We start from the raw sequence: 18830 nt of genomic DNA on the forward strand, positions 1-18830 counted from the left end.
ATCCTTTAGTCAAACACACACGACACGGCAAACTAAGGCCAAGGCCAGGGCCTGACCGGTAAAGGTACTGTGAGCCACTTTTAGATTCAGACAACACAGTGCTTACAGAGAAGTAACAGGGAGAGTCGCCAGAGGTGCCAGATCGCCATGGTCTTTGCCCCACACACCAGGGAAGTGACACTGCAGCAGAAGGGGCCACGTGGCTGCAGTGTGAGTTGTGGGGTGTCCCGCTGCTGAGGAGTCCGTTCTAGGCGATGGCTAAGCTCTTCTGAGAGGGGTGGGACAGAAGCTTCCTCCTCCTCAGAACCCGGGAGGCGATGAGAAACTTCTCAGGACAGCCTCCCAGGTGAGACGGGGAGGCGAGAGGGAGATGGCCTTGACGTGCATCTCAAGATCTCGCCTTCCCTCAAGTCCTTTTCTGTTCACCGAGGATCACGTTCGTCCAGACCTTTGCCCGCGTGGCCCGTGTGGATACCTGTGAGGGTGGCATGGCCGAGCCGTTCCCCTCTCCTCCCTGGCCCACAGGCACACAGTCTCTCCTCTTTTGACCCGAAGCTCTTGGGCCCCCTTTTCTGACTTCTCTCCTGGTGCATACCAAGGCTGGTAAGCTTTCTAGGAATAAATGTCAAGTTCACCCAACTGAATAAAGACCCTTGAAGAAGATGGAGACCCACATCGAGTGTAGTTTTTGTATCTATTATATACACTCACACACCATGGCCTTGCCTTCACTTAGAGACGCCATAAATACAGGGTTCTTTGTAGGTGAACTGAGACCCACCTGGTTTCTTTGAAGTTAGACACAGCAAAAACCCATCCATCGCCATCAGTCTGACACCTAAGAACGGAGTAGTTGAAGACTCCAGGAGTCTGTCCCCTGTGTACCCACGCCACCCTAGTGCCCTAGAATGTAGGGGTGAGGGTGCGAAATGGTAACACGAAACAAAAGATCTCAATTAAAATGAAAAAGTCCAGAGGACATTTTTAGTCATTCGTCTCTGGAATTAAATGTCGGGCACTGGGCTAAATGTTCAAGGTGCCCTCTTGTTGACAAGGGGGGGTTTAAGGAGTGGCTATAACAAGATCGGCCAGGCCAGATCCAGCCTGGGTTCTGACCTCCCCGGCCCACTCTTCGCTGAGCAAGAACTTCTGCAGCCGACCTGATAAAATATAGGTCGCTCAATGAGGTGAGGAATGGGCAAGAAGCTGTCCTAGCTTGTGCCAGTAATTCCTGACATACAGCGACTGTCTCCTAGGAGCCTGAAGCAGAGCTCAGACATCATCTCATCAATCCTCCCCAGACCCCCACAGGGTAGGCAGGTGGCAGGCATTCCCCTGGCTCTCAGGATCAGAGAGAATGGGGCCCTTATGCGACTTGCCCCAGGTCGTATAGGGTGGCACAGCCCAGCATATAATTTATTGCTTTTAATGCTTGAGCCTGTGGTTTGCGCCCCTCCCGCTCCCCACTTCCCCTGCTATTAACAGGCTACGCAAGAATATTTAATCAGGTGATTTTCATCAAGTGTCCCTTCCCGAAGCGCTCTGGTTTGGAAGCTCACCAGGGCAATTACAGCCAAGCAGGGATGGAACGGGGCGAATCTGTAGCCTGTGGGTGTAGCTAGTGAGTCCTCAAGGAACCCAAGGAGCCCTTCCGCTCCCTGGCTGTCCTCGCCCTCCCTGGATTATCACTGTGTCCCGCTTTCCTGCCTTCATTATGATGGGTTTCTTGCTTGATTACATGGTCTTGGGGATGTTGAATGGGCTAGTTCAGTTTTTAGCTCACTTCCCTTTCACTGATCCTCGGGGTTTTTACTCTGTTCACGGTGGCATTGGGCCCCACAGTAGAGCCCTTTCCCTCATAGGCTGTCTGCCCCAATCTATCCCTCTTACTCATTAAGTTCACTGACTTGTGCCACCTCACTCAGGTGGTGCAGGCGCCATCTCTGTTTTATGGATGAAGAAACTGAACCCCGGGGCCGTGTTCTTTTCATCACACAATGCCAGATAATTATTTGAATCTTGCCCTATTTTTTCCTTTTTTTTTTAACTTGCCTTTTATTTGCATAATTCTAATAGCCTTATTGAGATATAACTCACATTCCATGTAATTCACCTATGTGAAGTGTACAGTTCAGTGGTGTTTAGTATATTCACAGAGTTGTACACCATCACCTCAGTAAATTTTAGAACAATTAAATCATCTCAAAAGGAAACCCTGTCCCTGTGAGCTCCTACCTCCCTATCCTCCCATTCCTCCATACTCCAGCCTTAAGCAATCACTAATCTATTTTTTTTGTCTCTATAGATTTTCCTATTCTGGATTTTCCTATGAATAGAGTAGTTTAAGAAGTGGACTTTTGTGACTGGCTTCTTTCACTCAGCATAATGTTTTCTAGGTTCATCCATGTTGTAGCATGGATCAGTGCCCTGTTTCTTTTTATGGCCGAATGATAGTCCATTGTGTGAATATACCACAGTTTGTTTACCCATTCACCTTATTGGTGGTCATTTGTGTTATTTTTATTGGCTATTATGAATAATCCTATACAATAAAAGGCTAATATGCAAATTGTCCCCTCGACCGGGAGTTGGACCAGGAGTTTGACCAGGGGACGGGGCCGGCTGGCCAACTGCCAGCAGCCCCTCCCCCAGGCCAGACACCACCCGTGCACGAATTCATGCACCGAGCCTCTAGTGTTACTATAAACATTCATGTGCAAGTTTTTGGGTAGGCGTATGTTTTCATTTCTCTTAGATATATATAGCTAATAGTGAAATTGCTGGGTCAGATGGGAACTTTATGTTTAATCATTTGAGAAAGTTACCAGGCTGGTTCAAAAGCAGCTGCACCATTCGACATGCCCACCAGCAGTGAATGAAGGTTCTAATTTCTCCACATCCTGAGCACTTATTTTCCCATCTTGATTACAGCTGTCCTAGCGGGGTGAAGTGGTATCTCATTGTGTTTTGATTTGCATTTCCTTGGTGGCTAATGATGTTGAGCAGCTTATTTGCATTTGTATATCTTTCTTGGAGAAATAGCTATTCAGATCCTTTGCCCATTTTTTAATTGGATAATTTGTCTCTTTATTATTGAGTTATAAGAATTCTTTCTATAGTCTAGTCCCTTATCAGATATGTGACTTGCTCCCATTTTCTTTCAATCTATGGGTTGTTTTTCCCTTTCTTGATGGTGTCCTTGGCGCACAAAAGTTTTTCATTTTGGTGGAAGTCCACTGGATGTGTTTTTTCCCTTCGGTTGCTTGTGCTTGTGGTGTCCTGTCCGTTGCCCCGCTTCCCACTCGCCAGGCCCACAGGCCCACTTTGTAACCAATCCTCAGGAATATGTGCGTGGTGGGCAGGCTCAGCTCTGCCCTTCAGACAGGGAAACAAGGCTCCCAGGTCACATGACTCTTCTCAGGCCACACAGAAGTGAAGTGGCAGTGCTGGGATGCGCCCCAGCCAGCAGCCCAAAGCCCATGTCCGCCATAGCGAGGCGCTCCCCCAGTTCCATGGTGGTGTCATTGTAGAATGACAGGCGCTGCCTGAGGCTGGACACGATCGGGCCTGGCTGCTCTGAACACCGTGTTAGAATCTCCTTCTCAGAACGATTGCTTGGCAAATGCTGGATTATTCCTCCCGTTTTAGTCTCTGTGTCTTTCCAGTCACATAGACTTTCCGAATAAAAACTAACTTAGACTCTTGATTGGGAGGTAATAAACCTGCCTCTGCATTCAGAAAACTCCTCAAGATCACATGCAGCCGCCGGGCTTGTTACAGCCAGGGTTCCTCGTAAGAAATTCTCAAACGCAGGATCATTGTCTTTATTTTATAAAGAACCCCTGGCTTGTACTTTATTGTCATACTGGAGGCCCAGTGCACAAAATTTGTGCATGGGTAGGGTCCCTAGGCCTGGCCTGCAATCAGGGCTGATCAGGGCCTTCCAGCTGCAGGCCAGGGCCTCCCTTCCCCAGCTGCCAGCTGCTGGCGGGGCCTTCCTTTGTTCCGCGCCGCCCCATGGTGGTCAGCGCACATCATAGCAAGCGACCGAACTCCCGGTCTCCCGGTCGAACTCCTGAGGGGACACTTTGCATATTAGCCTTTTATATATATATAGATTTGGGGATGTGTATTTTCAGGCGTAAGGTGAAAGGACTTGTTAGCATTCTGTTCTGAGTTTTTGTATATCTGTTTTGTATGTGCAGAAGAAATGAAACGAAATCATGGCGTAGCCTCATAAAGTATTTCTGTGACCAGGTGGTCCTCCTGAGCAGGTTCAAAGTGTTAGGGTAACCAGAGCTAAACTGCCACCACCATCAATTAAAATAGCATTTATCGTTGATCCCACCCTGTGCCGATGTATAACCTTTCTCTTGGGTTTCCTTGCCGAGCCCGGGCAGGAAGCCTGTACTTGCTGTCGCATCTCGCACATGCCCCTGGCTCCTGGCTTTCCGGCTCACACACAGAGCTTTCTCGGCGGTGCGCTCGCTGGGCCCTGGTGGACGCCCGTTACAGATGTGTTGTGGGAAAGGAGCTCATCTGTTTGAGGATGCATGTTTCCGCCTAGAACTGCCATCTGTTACTTTTAAGTTGTGTTATACATAGAGCTGATTCGTAGGAAAAAGCCTTGGTGAGCTTCAAACTTCAGTCACCTGTTGTGTCAGCAAATGCACGTACATTTTAGAATTTATTTTCAAAATCTTGATCAAACAATTCAACAAGGGAAGACTCAGGCCTTAATTACCTTTTCTTACCCACTGTCTAACTCAGGCTCAGCAAATGTTGGTTTGAATGAAAACAGGAATCCACGAAAGAAAAATCTCCCACTATCCTTACTTCTCTAACCCCATTATCTTTTCAAATTCCTCGCTTCTTTCAGTTTTCGTCCATCTGCAAATGATATTTTGAAATAGGTATTGTTTCCACACATAAACTTTTCTCTAAATTTCATGTGTATGTTACTTTTTATACAGTGGTGTCTTCATTATTATCTTCTTGTGATTATATATCCCATAAATTATGTACACTGATTTTTTTCGCTCGATTATACACTTGAGTGGCCAGATTATTATGATCTCTGAACGCATAATAATCTGGCCACTCAGTGTATATCCTATATAATAAAAGGGTAATATGCAAATTGTCCCCTCAACCAGGAGTTCGACCAGCAGACAGGCTGGCCAACCGCCCATGTCCCCTCCCCCTGGCCAGGCTGGCCGGACCCCACCCATGCACGAATTCATGCACCGGGCCTCTAAAATATATATACCTAGATCTATATATCTATATATCTCTATACACACACACACACACACACACACACACACACACACACACTGAGTGGCCAGATTAATATGTGTTCAGAGATCATAATAATTTGGCCACTCAGTGTATAGTCTTTGGCATTTTTCTTTCTAAGTTTCTATGGTTTGGAGGAGGACTGCTTAAGATTTTATCATATAAAGTTTCTTCTTTGTTTTAGATTACTTCCTCAGAATCTTTTCTAAAAATGGAATTATTGGGAAAAGGAGGACCTAAGGATCTTGGGCTTTGTCGCATATTGCCTGACCAGTTCCACCCACATTGAGCTTGTTTGCCGCCTGGCCAGGTGTGCGCACATGCGTCTTTCCCTGCAGCCCTCCGCAGTGGGGTTAGCAGTTGGTTTACTTTGATGATCTTGCTATGCTTTAATCAGCAGCAAGGTTAATAGTTTGTCTGTTTTCTTACTGTAAACTACTGATTTATATATCTCATTCCTTTCTGTGACTGATCCAAGGAAGAAGTTTTAAAAACACACAGTTCTTATTATGCCTTTTGTTGCTATCTAGCATGATAATTGACCTACAAGAATCGTCAATTCGTGTTGCCTCATCATCTCTCAGAACAACTTGTGGATGGCCAGACTAATCTTTTCTCTGCAATGCTAACCACCTGTCCCAACAGAAATTATTAAATGAATCCTTTAGATATCCATATGTTAGTCCTGGTTTGTGTCATAGTGAGACCTTATAAAAATGGAAATGTATTTTTTTTTGGAATTTCTCTTCCACTTGTTTTATTTTCCTGGTTTCAGACCAGCACCATGTAGTTTTATGGACCTGTTGTTTTATGGTATTCTTTTTTACATCTGGAAGAATGAGGATTCCACGTTTACCCTTTCCCCTCCAACATTTTTCATCTTAATTTAATAACTCTTCGGTGTGTGTAAGCACCTAGCCCTCACCTTTTAGAAACAAGAACCGTCAAGTGTCCTTTATTAAGTTGCCTTGCAATTTGTAGTGAAACTATGTCAGTGCAAATCTATGTACAAATCAATACTTGTCATCTGGTAGCCATATGAGTCACTTTAAGAATGGATTTAGAATCAAATTTTGCTTAATGTTTTCAGACACTTTTCTATAGTCTATTAGATCCCCCCCCCCCCCAAAAAAAAAAAGAAAACAAAAAACCTATGAAACATCTCCTAACCTATTTAAAACTAGAGGCCCGGTGCATGAAATTCGTGCATGGGGTGGGGGGGGTGTCCCTCAGCCTAGCCTGCACCCTCTCCAATCTGGGACCCCTGAAGGGATGTCCGACTCCCTGTTTAGGCCCGATCTCCTACCGGACTAAACGGGCAGTCAGACATCCCTCTTACAATCCAGGACTGCTGGCTCCCACCTACTCGCCTTCCTGCCTTCCTGATTGCCCCTAACCGCTTCTGTCTGCCAGCCTGATCACCCCCTAACCACTCCCCTGCCAGCCTGATTGATGCCTAACTGCTCTCCTGCCAGCCCAATTGCCCCTAACTGCCCTCCCCTGCTGACCTGGTCACCCCAACTGCCCTCCTCTACCGACCCGGTCACCCCTAACTGCCCTCTCCTGCCAGCCTCATCGCCCCTAACTACTGCTCTCCCCTGCTGGTCTGGTCCCCCCCCCCCAACTGCCCTCCCCTGCAGGCCTGGTCCCCCCCGCCAACTGCTCTCCCCTGCAGGCCTGGGTCCCCCCAACTGCCCTTCCCTGCAGGCTTAATCACCCCCAACTGCCCTCCCTTGCAGGCCTGGTCCCCCCCAACTGCTCTCCCCTGCAGGCCTGGGTCTCCCCCAACTGCCCTTCCCTGCAGGCCTGGTTGCCCCCAACTTCCCTCCTCTGCCGGCTTGGTCACCCCTAACTGCCCTCCCTTGCAGGCCTGGTCCCTCCCAACTGCCCTCCCCTGCTAGCCTGATGGCCCACAAATGCCCTCCCTTGGAGGCCTGATCCCTCCCAACTGCCCTCTCCTGCTGGCCATCTTGTGGCGGCCATCTTGTGTCCACATGGGGGCAGCCATCTAGTGTGTTGGAGTGATGGTCAATTTGCATATTACTCTTTTATTAGATAGGATTGGAAATGGAAGTTCTAAGGGAAGGTTTGTAAAGTCAGACATGAGCTAGAACACAGGGCTACATCTAAGTCCCCATATAACTATCTGGCAAAAAGGAAGTTCCAGGGGATGGGAGATGGTCAAGTGAGAAGGTGGATTTGAAATACTTGCTGATATACCTGGGTTCTGACAGGCAACTTCTTGGTTTTTCCTTTGATACAGAGGAACCAAATAGGATGGAAGCCGTTCTTGGTTTTTCTCTAAAAGGTGACACCCACTGTGGGAGGGTCCAGCTTAGTGTCCTGAAAACCAGAGCCCTCTGCAAAGAAGTGCTGGTTTAGTCCTCGGGCAATTCCCACTGGGATGTTTCCAGCCACCAGCGGCAGCATCCATCTCCTTTTCTGCCCCCATTGCTGTGAGGACAGGGGAGAAAACTGTATTCAGGTACTTTCGGATTCTGGATCCAGAAAAACGTTCAGGCTGTTTGTTCAAGGAGCAAAAGAGTTGTCTGCTTCTTTGTGCCTAGAAGAAAGAAAAAAATAACCCCTATGATTCAAGAGAAAAATGGGTGGAGCTATCCTTTTCCATTCCTTCACATAAATTACAAGTCTTGATTCTAGCCACCACACCTTTTAAGGCCTGGGACTGTTGTCTCCTATGAAACCCTGCACCATAGTGACACCCTACCCCGGCCAACAGCGGCAAAAGGACAAAAGGAAGGAAGTTTCCCTTTTAAATCCCCAGGAATTTTTGGATGAGATAATATTACCGAGTGAAATGTCTCTCCTCCTATTAGTTCTGTGTTTGGCTCCTGGTGTAACAGTAACCCACTTAGAAGCAGGCGGCCCTTTTGAAGTTATTTTAAACTTTCAGTGGAGTGTAGAGATATTGTAACCTTGGATAAGAGCGCTCGCAGCCCGGGTTTCAGTTTTGCCCTTTCAGACATGTGGAAAGTGCACCAGTATATCTCAAGGATTTTGTACTGAAAGCTTCTTAAAGAGCTGGTCTTGGTTTCAAAGCTTGGCTTGATGTCCCGTACTCAAGGGAACATAGCTGTTTCTTCAGATGTTTAACCTTGTCTGACATAGTCCTTTGGCTTTGAAATTCCCGTGGATTTTTTTTCATTTTATTTTTTTGTCCATTAGGAAAACGGTTGAAACCATGAGCGTCGACCTCTTTGGGCTCAGAGAAATTGGAAGACGGTCCACGTTCATGTTTCGACATAAAACCAGATGTTCGATACCTGGCACAGATGCCAGGTGTACGCATTGCTTGTTGTTAGCAATTTGCCCTAGCAGCTCCTTATTGAAGGAAATGCAAGGAGGATGCCCAATGCCTCTTCTAGAGGTTTTGGTATCCGGCTGTGTCTGGGAGAACATCGGGGCATCTCAGAATAATCCCCCTGGTTATTGTGTCTGCCGTCTCTGTAACGCCCAAATCCACATCGCACCCTGGTGACACCTGAGAGTTATTTCTGGCTGTGGGGGCGGTGAGGGCTGCTGCTTCTTTCTTGCAGCCTGTCTCCTTGACTCATCCCCGTGCCGTGTCCCCAGCCAGCCCTGGCCCGGATCCTGGATGGCTTCCAAAGCAGCCACCCCAGACAGAGACCCCCTCCCAGTGTCCACTGTCTTATGCAGGGAGCCCGTGGGGTCTCTCTGTGGCCTAACAGAATGCTTTCCCGCAGGACCCATGGAATCTGCTGGAACACCTGGAGAAAGGGGCTTCTGGGCAGCAGTACATAGAACATTTTTAATCAAAATAATGCATGCATATGTTTATAAAAAGGCAAAGAGCACGTCACGGCTCATAATGAAAAAGAACGTTCCTCCATTCCACCCTTTGCCATTCCTGATGGCTATTCTCAGAGGCAACTATTTTCAATTATTTAATAGTTTCTAGTCACCTCTGAATATTTCTAAATTTCTGTGAGTGATTTCGAAATAACATGTATATCCTGCTGCTTCATATTTTTAGTCCATGAAACACGTTTTTGACTTCCTACTCTGAAGGATGAAGATTTTGTTCTCTTATTCTCTCGCACCCCTTTCCTTTCCTCCCTACCTCCCCTCTCTGCATCTTTGCGTTATAGTTACATCACAATGATTGCTTAGATCAGGGTTTACCTTATTATGGTTGTCACTCTTCTCAGCTAACTGGGTCACACGGGCCATACCCTGATTATGGCTTGCAATTCTGGTGTAACTTTTTGTGTTTTTAGATTTTTTCCCCCTGGAGTTAATAATTGTCTCCCCCCCCTCCCCCCATGACTCCAGTTTGCTGTATAACGATCACATTTCACGTGCTTGTTCAGAACCATAATCTTCTCCTCAGAACTGTGAACCCACTGGGTAATGATTCAGGTTATGGTTGGTTGGTTGGTTGGTTGGTTGGTTGGTTTAGCCTCTCCTGCAGCCCTGGTTGCCGTGGTCCCATGGGGACTGGTCACCTGGAATTCCCACGGCCTACATCCTGGGAATTCCCTCTCCGGCTCTTCTTTGTTGGGTTTCCCTGTGCCCTGGGTCCCATGCCTGCCTCGTCTTTGGTTTATTCTCTTGTTGTTGGTTTTCCTGGAGCCTACAGCAGCTTCCAAGATCAGACATTGGAGGGAAAATTGGAGGTTTTGCGTTTTGGATCGGGACATCCTCTATTTCCCCCCCCTCCTCCACTGCCCCTCTAAAGCGCTGTCGGGAGCCGGCCTGAGGACCGGCAGCTGAGCGGTGTCCTCTGCGTGTGGGAAGCACCAGCGGCCTCTCGCCCGGCTGCTTGGTTCCACAGCAGGACCAGAAGGAGCAGCCTTTGCCCCTGTGCCATCGCCAATAAGTCTTTTTTTGTCCCAGGAATGTCTTCGGCGACGCCGTCTTCAGTGACTCTAAGAGCTGGGTCTTTTGAAGTTCATGCAGCAGTTTAATTAATCTTGGCCTGTTTACCCTGGCTCCTCACTGAGCTGAGCAGAGATCTGAGCGGCTTACCAAAAACAAAGCGTGGGGCAGGGCAGCAGTCATTTATGGAGCAACTGTTGGGTGTAAGGCTCTGGGTGGGGTGTAAGGACCTCTGGGAAACACTGTCCTAGAAGGAGGTGCCCGTCTTAGAGGGGCGGCTGGAAGAACTGTGGTAAGCACCAAACAAAGCACTTGGGGACATCGTGGTGGAAACAGCGAGCTATATTGGTGCATTCCAGAAAGCTCCATAGAAGGGGTGGCATTTGAACTGGTCCTGAAGGACAGAGTATTCTAGGCAAAGCCATAAAGAAAGGCAAACGTGACAAGTCTAGAGAAAGTGAAGGAGGAGAAGGCTTTCCCACTGGTTGAGCGTCTGCTGTGCTACTGTGATTATGTATTTTATCGCGTTTAATCCTCACGGCAGCACCCTGTTGAGTCAGACACTATGGTCCCTGTTTTACAGATGGGAAAAATCAAGGTTTATAGGAACTGAATCATCTGCCCAACGAGATGTGCCTCATAAGAGGCAAGAGTTTTAAACACAAGGTTGTGTGATTCCAAATCTCTTTTCATTCTGGGACACTCTTTGGAACAAAATCACAGAGGAAGAGAGTTGGAGCCGCAGCTTCATGATAGTGTCAAACCTCCCGATAAAGAACCCACTGGGCCCTAACCGGTTTGGCTCAGTGGATAGAGCGTTGGCCTTCGGACTGAAGGGTCCCAGGTTCGATTCTGGTCAAGGGCATGTACCTTGGTTGCGGGCACATCCCCAGTAGGGGGTGTGCAGGAGGCAGCTGAATCAATGTTTCTCTCTCATCAGTGTTTCTAACTCTCTATCCCTCTCCCTCTCCCTTCCTCTCTGTAAAAAATCAACAAAATATATTAAAAAAAAAAAAAAAGAACCCACTGGGCGTTTCCCTTCAATTGACTCAGGCAAGGACATTGAGCATCTCAAAGTTCTGACAGCGTTAGGCCAAAGGTGTAACACAGGACATTTTCCCTGTTACATCCTTGCACTTTAATTGTTTCCTGTTCAGTACTTGTGTTGCTCTTCTGTGGATCTGTCCCAGGATTTTGCTTGTCTTCTCATTTCCGGCCGTCCTTCCCTTTCTTCAGTGTTCTCTGCCCAGTGGAGTCTTTCTCAAATGCCATTCTAGATTTTCGAGTTTATTTGGTTTTCCTTTCTATTTTCATTAGTAGTTCTTTTTGACGTCCTGAGTTCTTATGTACAGTTCAACCAGTTTTAACCTTCTTAAAAAATATTAAGACAAAAACTCAGGTAAACCCCATACAGTCAAACATTTTAAGAAAATAAAGTCAAATACCTATAATTTTTAAGTGCTCATGTGCCACATTAATTTCACAGCTAACATGCTTGAACATCATTCATTGAAGTGCCCTAAGGTTCATTTGGAATGATTACATCTTCAGAAGTGCACACAGCTCTTACATGTAGTCACTGCCTGTATGTCATCGGCTGATGTCAACATGTATGAATTAATGATCTGGTTTTCATGTAATGACTCTTGGGAGTGACCGTGTGAAAGCAATATCTAATTGAATCTTCAGGAGAGTATATGCACTCCACATGTAGAAAGTCCTCATTATCTATCCATATGATTATTTTCCAGAAAAGGACTTCGGGATCTTTTTAAATTAGGGGCTAATATTTCTTAGTAAGTAGTGGGGAAAAAAGTTTGATTAGGGCTTTATCTTGAAAAATGAAACTGAAAATGATAGTTTATATTTTAATTTAGTAAGTTAAATTATAATGGCTTTGTACTGATTTCTGAGAATAAACGAAGAATGAACCCCATGTAGGCAGTGTTGGGATATTTTCAGCAAAATTGTATGAGAGTATGGATGTGGCATCCTTCTTGTGTTTGACTTCAGTTACAGGATCATCAAAAGTCATTTTTCCAAAAATATTAGAGGGCTCTTACTTTTTCCCAAGTTCTGTCTTAATCCTTTGACCCTGCTCAGTGGAAACTCCTGTGTGGATTTCTTCTTCTTTAATACTTCACTAGACTGGTTGCCATTGGCTTTGAGTAGAATCCTGTTTTTGACTGATACGACTTTTGTGGACTCCATTATATTCTGTATCAGTGGCTGATTTGCAGTTCTAGTTTGCAACTTATTTGCTTAGTCTAGTCATTATATCATCGGATATCCCAACAGTTTGTAAGAGGCTACTAAAAGGATTAAATAAAATATCTATAATAATAAAAGCGTAATATGCTAATTAGACTGGACCGCTGAACGACCTTCGGGACGTCCTTCCAGACAACCTTCCGGATGAAGCTGGGCTGCGAGGGCCGAGCCCCTTGCACGAATTTCGTGCATCGGGCCTCTAGTATAAATATAGTAGCATAGTAGATGCTCAATTAACAGGAAAGCCATCCCCTTCTTCATTTTCCCCAGATTGGTTTTTATCCATTTGCATTTTATGACTTTGCCTCGACTATTCCATCCTTTGAGACCAGATCAGTTCACAAAGGAATGTTTTCATGTTATGGCTACTTGTGCTTCCCTATAAAACATTCTGATACACTCCTAACTTGGGAAAAGAGAACTCCAGGGTGTAAATGGTTGGAGGCCTGGGCTGGTGGGCAGTTCCAGAAGCTGATATTGTCATCAGGGCGAGCTGACAGAGACCTGAATTATTCAATATTTGGCACATGAGTCGAGGAGGTCAGCTACACTTAAAACATAGTTGAGATTAAATTAACAGGACCCGTAGCTTGGGCACCTGGGCATGTAAACTGGAATAAGGAACTCAGGAGAGAAGGAGCTCAAACGTGGAGCTGGGAAGGTGGTGCAGATTGTGAGGTAGATTTTCGATCCTCTGAGATGTGACTTTATTTTGGTGGCCTCTTGGCCCTCCATGGGAAAATAAACAACCGACGCCAATCAATCACACCCACTGGCACTTTAGAAAAATTCCTTTTGGTTTTTAAGTCTTTGATCTCTGTTCAGAAGTCAACACCCTTGACAGGACTGACATTTTGAGCTGCTAACCGTCACCCCAGCGTCAGTGGAAGATTTGATAGCGACGTCTTGGAGGAGAATGGAGGGTGAACGAGACTGCTGAGGGCAGAGGGCCCGCCGGGAAGTGCAGCCAGGGTACCAGGCCTGCTAACCCCGAGGGGACCGATAGGTGTGCTGGAGGCTTAGGCGTTCAGATTTCTGCACACCCAGGGGCACGCGCTTGAATGTGACCCTGAGTTTTGCTCTCCACAGCATAAGCCTCCGGCCTGGTCAGACCCACTTCCTCCTCACTGTGGCTTGAAAGTGCCAGTTCTCAGCTTTGCCTTTTGCTGCTGCTGCCCTTGGTTTCTGTTCCTCCTCCCCCTCTTCCTCCTCCTCCTCCTCCTCCTCCTCCTCCTCCTCCTCCTTCTCCTCCTCTTCCTCCTCCTCCTCCTCTCCCTTGTCTACATCCTGCCCACCCTCCCAGGCCTCCCCTTACCTCCAGCTGCCTCAGCTGTCCCTCCGTCTCTTTCACTCTAGCCCTTATTCTTTGTATCATGGGTGTTCGCCATTGGAGTCATATTTGCTCTAGGTTTATTCTGTCGTGCGTGTATGCATTTCTCAGAGCCTGTGCCGTGAAACGGCGTGACCATTTAAACACCAGATGGGCTTATAATCAAAGGGTAGGAAACACTGGTTTTAATACAGGTTAAAAACCTTTTGTGTTTTTTTAAACCTTTGGCCTCTGCAGACCTTTAATTTATAGATGTAAATCCTGGATCCCCATGAAGTGTTTCTCAAGTTATTTCCTCATACAGGAACCTGTTTTTCATCTTACAGGGCTGTCCTCTGCAGGAGCCCATCTCCAGAAGGGCTGCGGGCATTGGCTTAGGCTCTGGCAGGTGGAAACCACGTCGCCCTCCACTGTGGATTCCCCTGTTAGCTGAGGACAGTCATCTCTGAGGGAACTCTAGGGACACTTTTTATTTTATTTTATTTTATTATTTTTTTTAAATATATTTTTATTGATTTCAGAGAGGAAGGGAGAGGGGGAGAGAGATAGAAACATCAATGATGAGAGAGAATCATCAACAGGTTGCCTCCTGCACGCCCCCTACTGGGGATCGAGCCCGCAACCCAGGCATGTGCCCTTGACCGGAATCGAACCCGGGGCTCTTCAGTCCGCAGGCCAACACTCTATCCACTGAACCAAACCAGCTAGGGCTAGGGACACTATTTTAAAACCTTTTTTATTATGGTAAAATTTATCTAAAATTCACCATTTTAACCATTTTAAAGTACACAGTGCAGAGGCATTGATTACATTAACAGTGTTCTGCAACCATCACCATCATCTGATTTCACCTCAACACAGTCCTTCCTTCCCATCCCCCCACCCCCACCTAAGCTGCTGGATTTGTCTATTCTGGATACTTCATAGCAATGAAATCACATAGTACATGATCTTTTGTGTCTGGCTTCTTTGATATAAATACAAGGTCATAGGCTGCATGGTATCTCTGCTCCCCCAACATAGCTCTTTATTATTGGCCAAACCCCATACATGTGTGAATAACAAAAAGCAACTGTTCATCTGGAAACCTCCAAATCACGTGGCCAGGCCTAAAACGTCATGGAATACTGTAGAAAAGGGTCAACCGTGTGGATGGTTGCCATTGCCACGACTTGACCTAGGCTTTCAGGAAGCTGACTTGAGTCCGGCTCAGAGACCTTTCCTGGAGGTCAGAGGTGACTGGGCTGTTGGTACGATTCGCTTATCTCCCTCACCCATCCTCTCTCCACTGGGAGGTCTACCTTTCAAGCTGCTCGTCAATAACCTTGAACGTTCTCCAGTGAGCTGGTTCTGCAGGGGCAGCTGGTGGGAAGGTGGTGCCATCCGCCGCACGGCAGAACCCTTGTCGGTCCTTTGGGCACACTCTTGGCGCCTCAGGACTCAGGCAGAAACTGGGGGTCCCAGGCTCATAAAGACAGCAGTTGGACACCCCTTGTAGCACCCTGTGCTCATCTGCCTCACAAGGAGGACTGTGCATCCTCCTTGGTCCATTGGCTTGTCCAGGATCTGTCTTCTCCGAGTCAGCCCTCCACTCATTGGTGCCTCTAGAGTCCACGCGCAGTACTGCCAGAAGGTGTGTCACCATCTGCCTAGAATACACTGTTTTCAATGTGCCATTTTTCTAGTGAAGAATCGATGCTATTGTCTTGGTGTTTAAATTCCTAGTTAATCTTCTAGCCCATCTCTTTCCTTTTTGGTGTAGACTGTGGCCCTCCATACTAATCAGGCTGCTCTCATGACTCTTCGCCCTCAAGCCCTTAGCTTCTCCTCCCTGGGCATGGAATGACCGCCTGCCGTCTCTCATTTTTCCCTGACCAGTCAGCTCTCCCTTTGAAGCTCAGCTCAAGGCTCAGCAGTTGCACGAGGCCTCCCCAAACATTCTAGCAACCCTTGCTTCCAGCACTAAACTCATGTTGCACTCCAACGGCCACAGGATTTAGAGCTAGTGGGCAACTTTTTAAAGTAAAGATGTTATTTGAGGTAGCCTTTTCTCCCCCGTTAGATGACCAGCTCTCAGAGGAAGGGACAATGAAGCAGGTAAAGTGGGAAGGCACTGGACTGTGAATCCAAGACCCAGGTCACCTCTGGGGACAGCCGTTGGCTGGCTGTGTTGTCTTGGCACAACTGCTTATCCTGAACTTGTGTCCTCATCTGTAAAATGAGTGGGGGTTAAGGAGGGTGTATTACTTTCCTATCTGCTGCTAAAACAAGTTGCTACAACTTAGTGGTTTAAAGCAACACAAATGTATTCTCTTACTGTTCCGGAGGTCCGGAGTAAAAAATGGGTTGGCTTGGCGGGGCAGTGTTCCTTCTGGAAGCTCCAGGCAGAATCCATGTCCTGTCTTGTTCCGCTTCTGGAGGCCCACTGCCTGCATTCCTTGGCTCATGGCTCCCTCCTTCATCTTCAAAGCCCATTGCTCCATCTCCTCCCTGTGCCCACGATGCCCTTTTTTCTTTATAAGGACCCTTGTGACTACATTGGACCCACCCAGTTAATCCAGGATAATATCCAGCCACCCCAAACTTAATCACATCTGTAAACATAAAGTCTCTTGTGCCACGTAAGGCCATATAGTCACAGGTTCCGGGGATTGGGACGTGATTAGGACATAGCGGCCATTCCTCTGTCTACCACCGTGGGCTTTTAGGTCTCTTGTATCTCTCATATGCTATAAAGCTAGACAGATTTCTCCCAGTTATTTAAGGAGCCTGGCCCTGTACTGGGCTCATTAATGTCTTGATCAATTATGTTTATCTATGAGGATTTTTGTCTCCTCAACTTGTTATTAGGGATTCTAGGGCCTGATTCAACTCAGTGATACATCTGTGAGTACAAACCTTAGGATGGTTCTGTTTTCAGGTCCCCGTGGACTGCGCTTTTACTAGCAAAGCTTGGATGATGTTCCTCTATAACCTATCTTTGATTTCTGTGCTTTGTACATTCTGAGAAAGCTTTAAAGAATTTAATCTGTTTCCCGGTAACCAGGATGGCCTTGAAACAGCCTGTCCATCCTACTGGTGATTCTACCACATTTCTGGTGGTCTCTCCGTAAATTCGCGAGTGTCTTTCCAGGTCCTCTTGCGTGATAAGTTGAAGTCAATACGCTGTTAAGGTCTAGAGGCCAAATAGTCTTGGCTACTAACCTAGCTAGTCTCATTTGTAACTGCTGCTGAATGTTACGGTGTCACACCGCAAATCAGATTGGCATTTGCACGGGTGCGATGCTGTTTTTCCTTATATCCCAGAGGGTGGTGTCCATCTTGGGTGACCACTTATGTACAAAACAGTGAGAAAGCATCCATAAAAGGTAGTTGTAGTTGTTTTCTCCCCAGTGCTCAGCTCATTGAGCGAGATAGGATTCCCCGTGGGTTGAAAAATGCGCCCCCCCCCCCCCTGCCTGCCATTTAAATTTAAGTTTTGGGGTTACTTTTGACTGTGGAGCCTGAGAAATACACAGTGTGACTCCGTCATACCTGCAGCCTGTGTACTGACATTTTCTTTGCCTTTTGTTTCCTAGATGCACCCACTGGGCCTGTGTAATAACAATGACGAAGAGGACTTGTACGAATACGGCTGGGTGGGAGTGGTGAAGCTGGAACAGCCAGAATTGGACCCGAAACCATGCCTCACTGTCCTGGGCAAGGTAAGTCCCTCCGAATCTCTCCAGTTCTGATGGGTGTTCTCCACGCTGCCATTTCCTCGATTCCTCCAAACAGTTGGTTCAGAGAAAATCCTTGCTGGCACAGTGCTCCTTCCCAGATGGCGTCGAGTGGGTGGAGCACGAAGACATGTCTCATGGCCGCCCGCCGTGGTACTGCAAGCTTGGACTCTGATGGAGACTGGCAGCCTCCCCCTCTTGTCCACTTTGTAGCCTTAGGCAAGTTACTTCCCCTCAAGGACTCTCAGTTCCTTATCTGTGAAATGGGTTGATAATAGAGCGTCCCCACACCTTATCTTACACCCTGGGGGCCAGACGTTTCAGAATTCTGAGACTTTGAGGTTTTAGAAAGGCATTAAGGTGTCATACACATTCATATTTGTGTAGCAGACTTTATGGATAGTCACATTAGTGGGTTAAACTAAAATCTAAACAGCCTCGTGTTAAGTCAGGGCAGCTTCGCCTCCAAAATGAGTTCAGGTCCATTAAGTTTTGCTGCCTAGTAAGCTATGGAAAAACTTTTGGGTCTTAGAGCTTTTTTGGTTTCAGAATGGCAGACAGCAATTATGCTCCTGTATTAGAACTTACCTCACAGGATGGTTAGGAGGGGAGCTGAGACACAAGCGTCTAGCACAGAATAAGCTCTCCAGACATGCTTGCTGCCTGCCATTGGCTGTTGTCATCCTATTTCGAAGTACTAAAAAAGCCTTTTCTTTTTTTTTTTTTAAAGCCAAGAATATCAGCATTACCTCTGACTGCAGTATAAGATAGAAATAAATTTATTTTGGAAAACCATTCATCAGTGATCTTAAAATAGGACAGGTAACTACCTGTTTTAAACTGGATCATTTTGTGAAAGGGAGAGGTTTGGAGAAAGTTATTAGAATTTTGATTGGAGGAAGGGTGGTATCCTAAGGGTAGTGTTATTGCCTGGATATTTTTTATATTCTCAGAAGCTGCTGTTCTAGGTACTAAGGAGAGACAGCTGGGGGGGCCAAAGGCGGGGGGCGGGGGGGAAGAACGGTCCTGGGCTCCTGAGGATTTTCTTGAAGAGATGGTTTCCATACCCATGCAGGATAGTCGGGAGGGAGCCTTTCCCAGCCTTAAAGATATCCCAACCAATGTCGCCTGGAAGACTTCTGGCCCGGGAGACCCTCATGGGTCCCATCTGTGATTTTTGCCTCCCACCTGTCTTCTGAGTAGTGTCTTAGCACTTGTCAAGTTCCTTTGCCCCTTTTATAGGGAAAAACAAACAAGCGGGCACAGGAGTTATCATCGGTTTGGTTTATAGTTCACAAAGTTGAACTGAGTTGTTTGAGGTGGCCCGGGCCCTGATACTTTGTCGTTTACGT

At 46.8% G+C, this 18830-nt stretch overlaps 1 protein-coding gene across 2 annotated transcripts in view; it reads left to right on the forward strand.

Annotated features, from left to right (window-relative positions):
* The window catches only part of ZNRF3 (zinc and ring finger 3), a 136489-nt gene that overhangs the window by 65631 nt on the left and 52028 nt on the right, over positions 1 to 18830 (forward strand). For both annotated transcript variants that reach the window (XM_079763234.1, XM_079763235.1), the window contains exon 2: positions 17338 to 17463. In XM_079763234.1, the coding sequence (XP_079619360.1) occupies positions 17338 to 17463 (126 nt within the window). The remainder of the gene's footprint in view (positions 1 to 17337; positions 17464 to 18830) is intronic.

The sequence above is a fragment of the Cnephaeus nilssonii genome (genome assembly GCF_951640355.1).
Source record: "Cnephaeus nilssonii genome assembly, chromosome: 22".
Lineage (NCBI taxonomy): Eukaryota > Metazoa > Chordata > Mammalia > Chiroptera > Vespertilionidae > Cnephaeus > Cnephaeus nilssonii.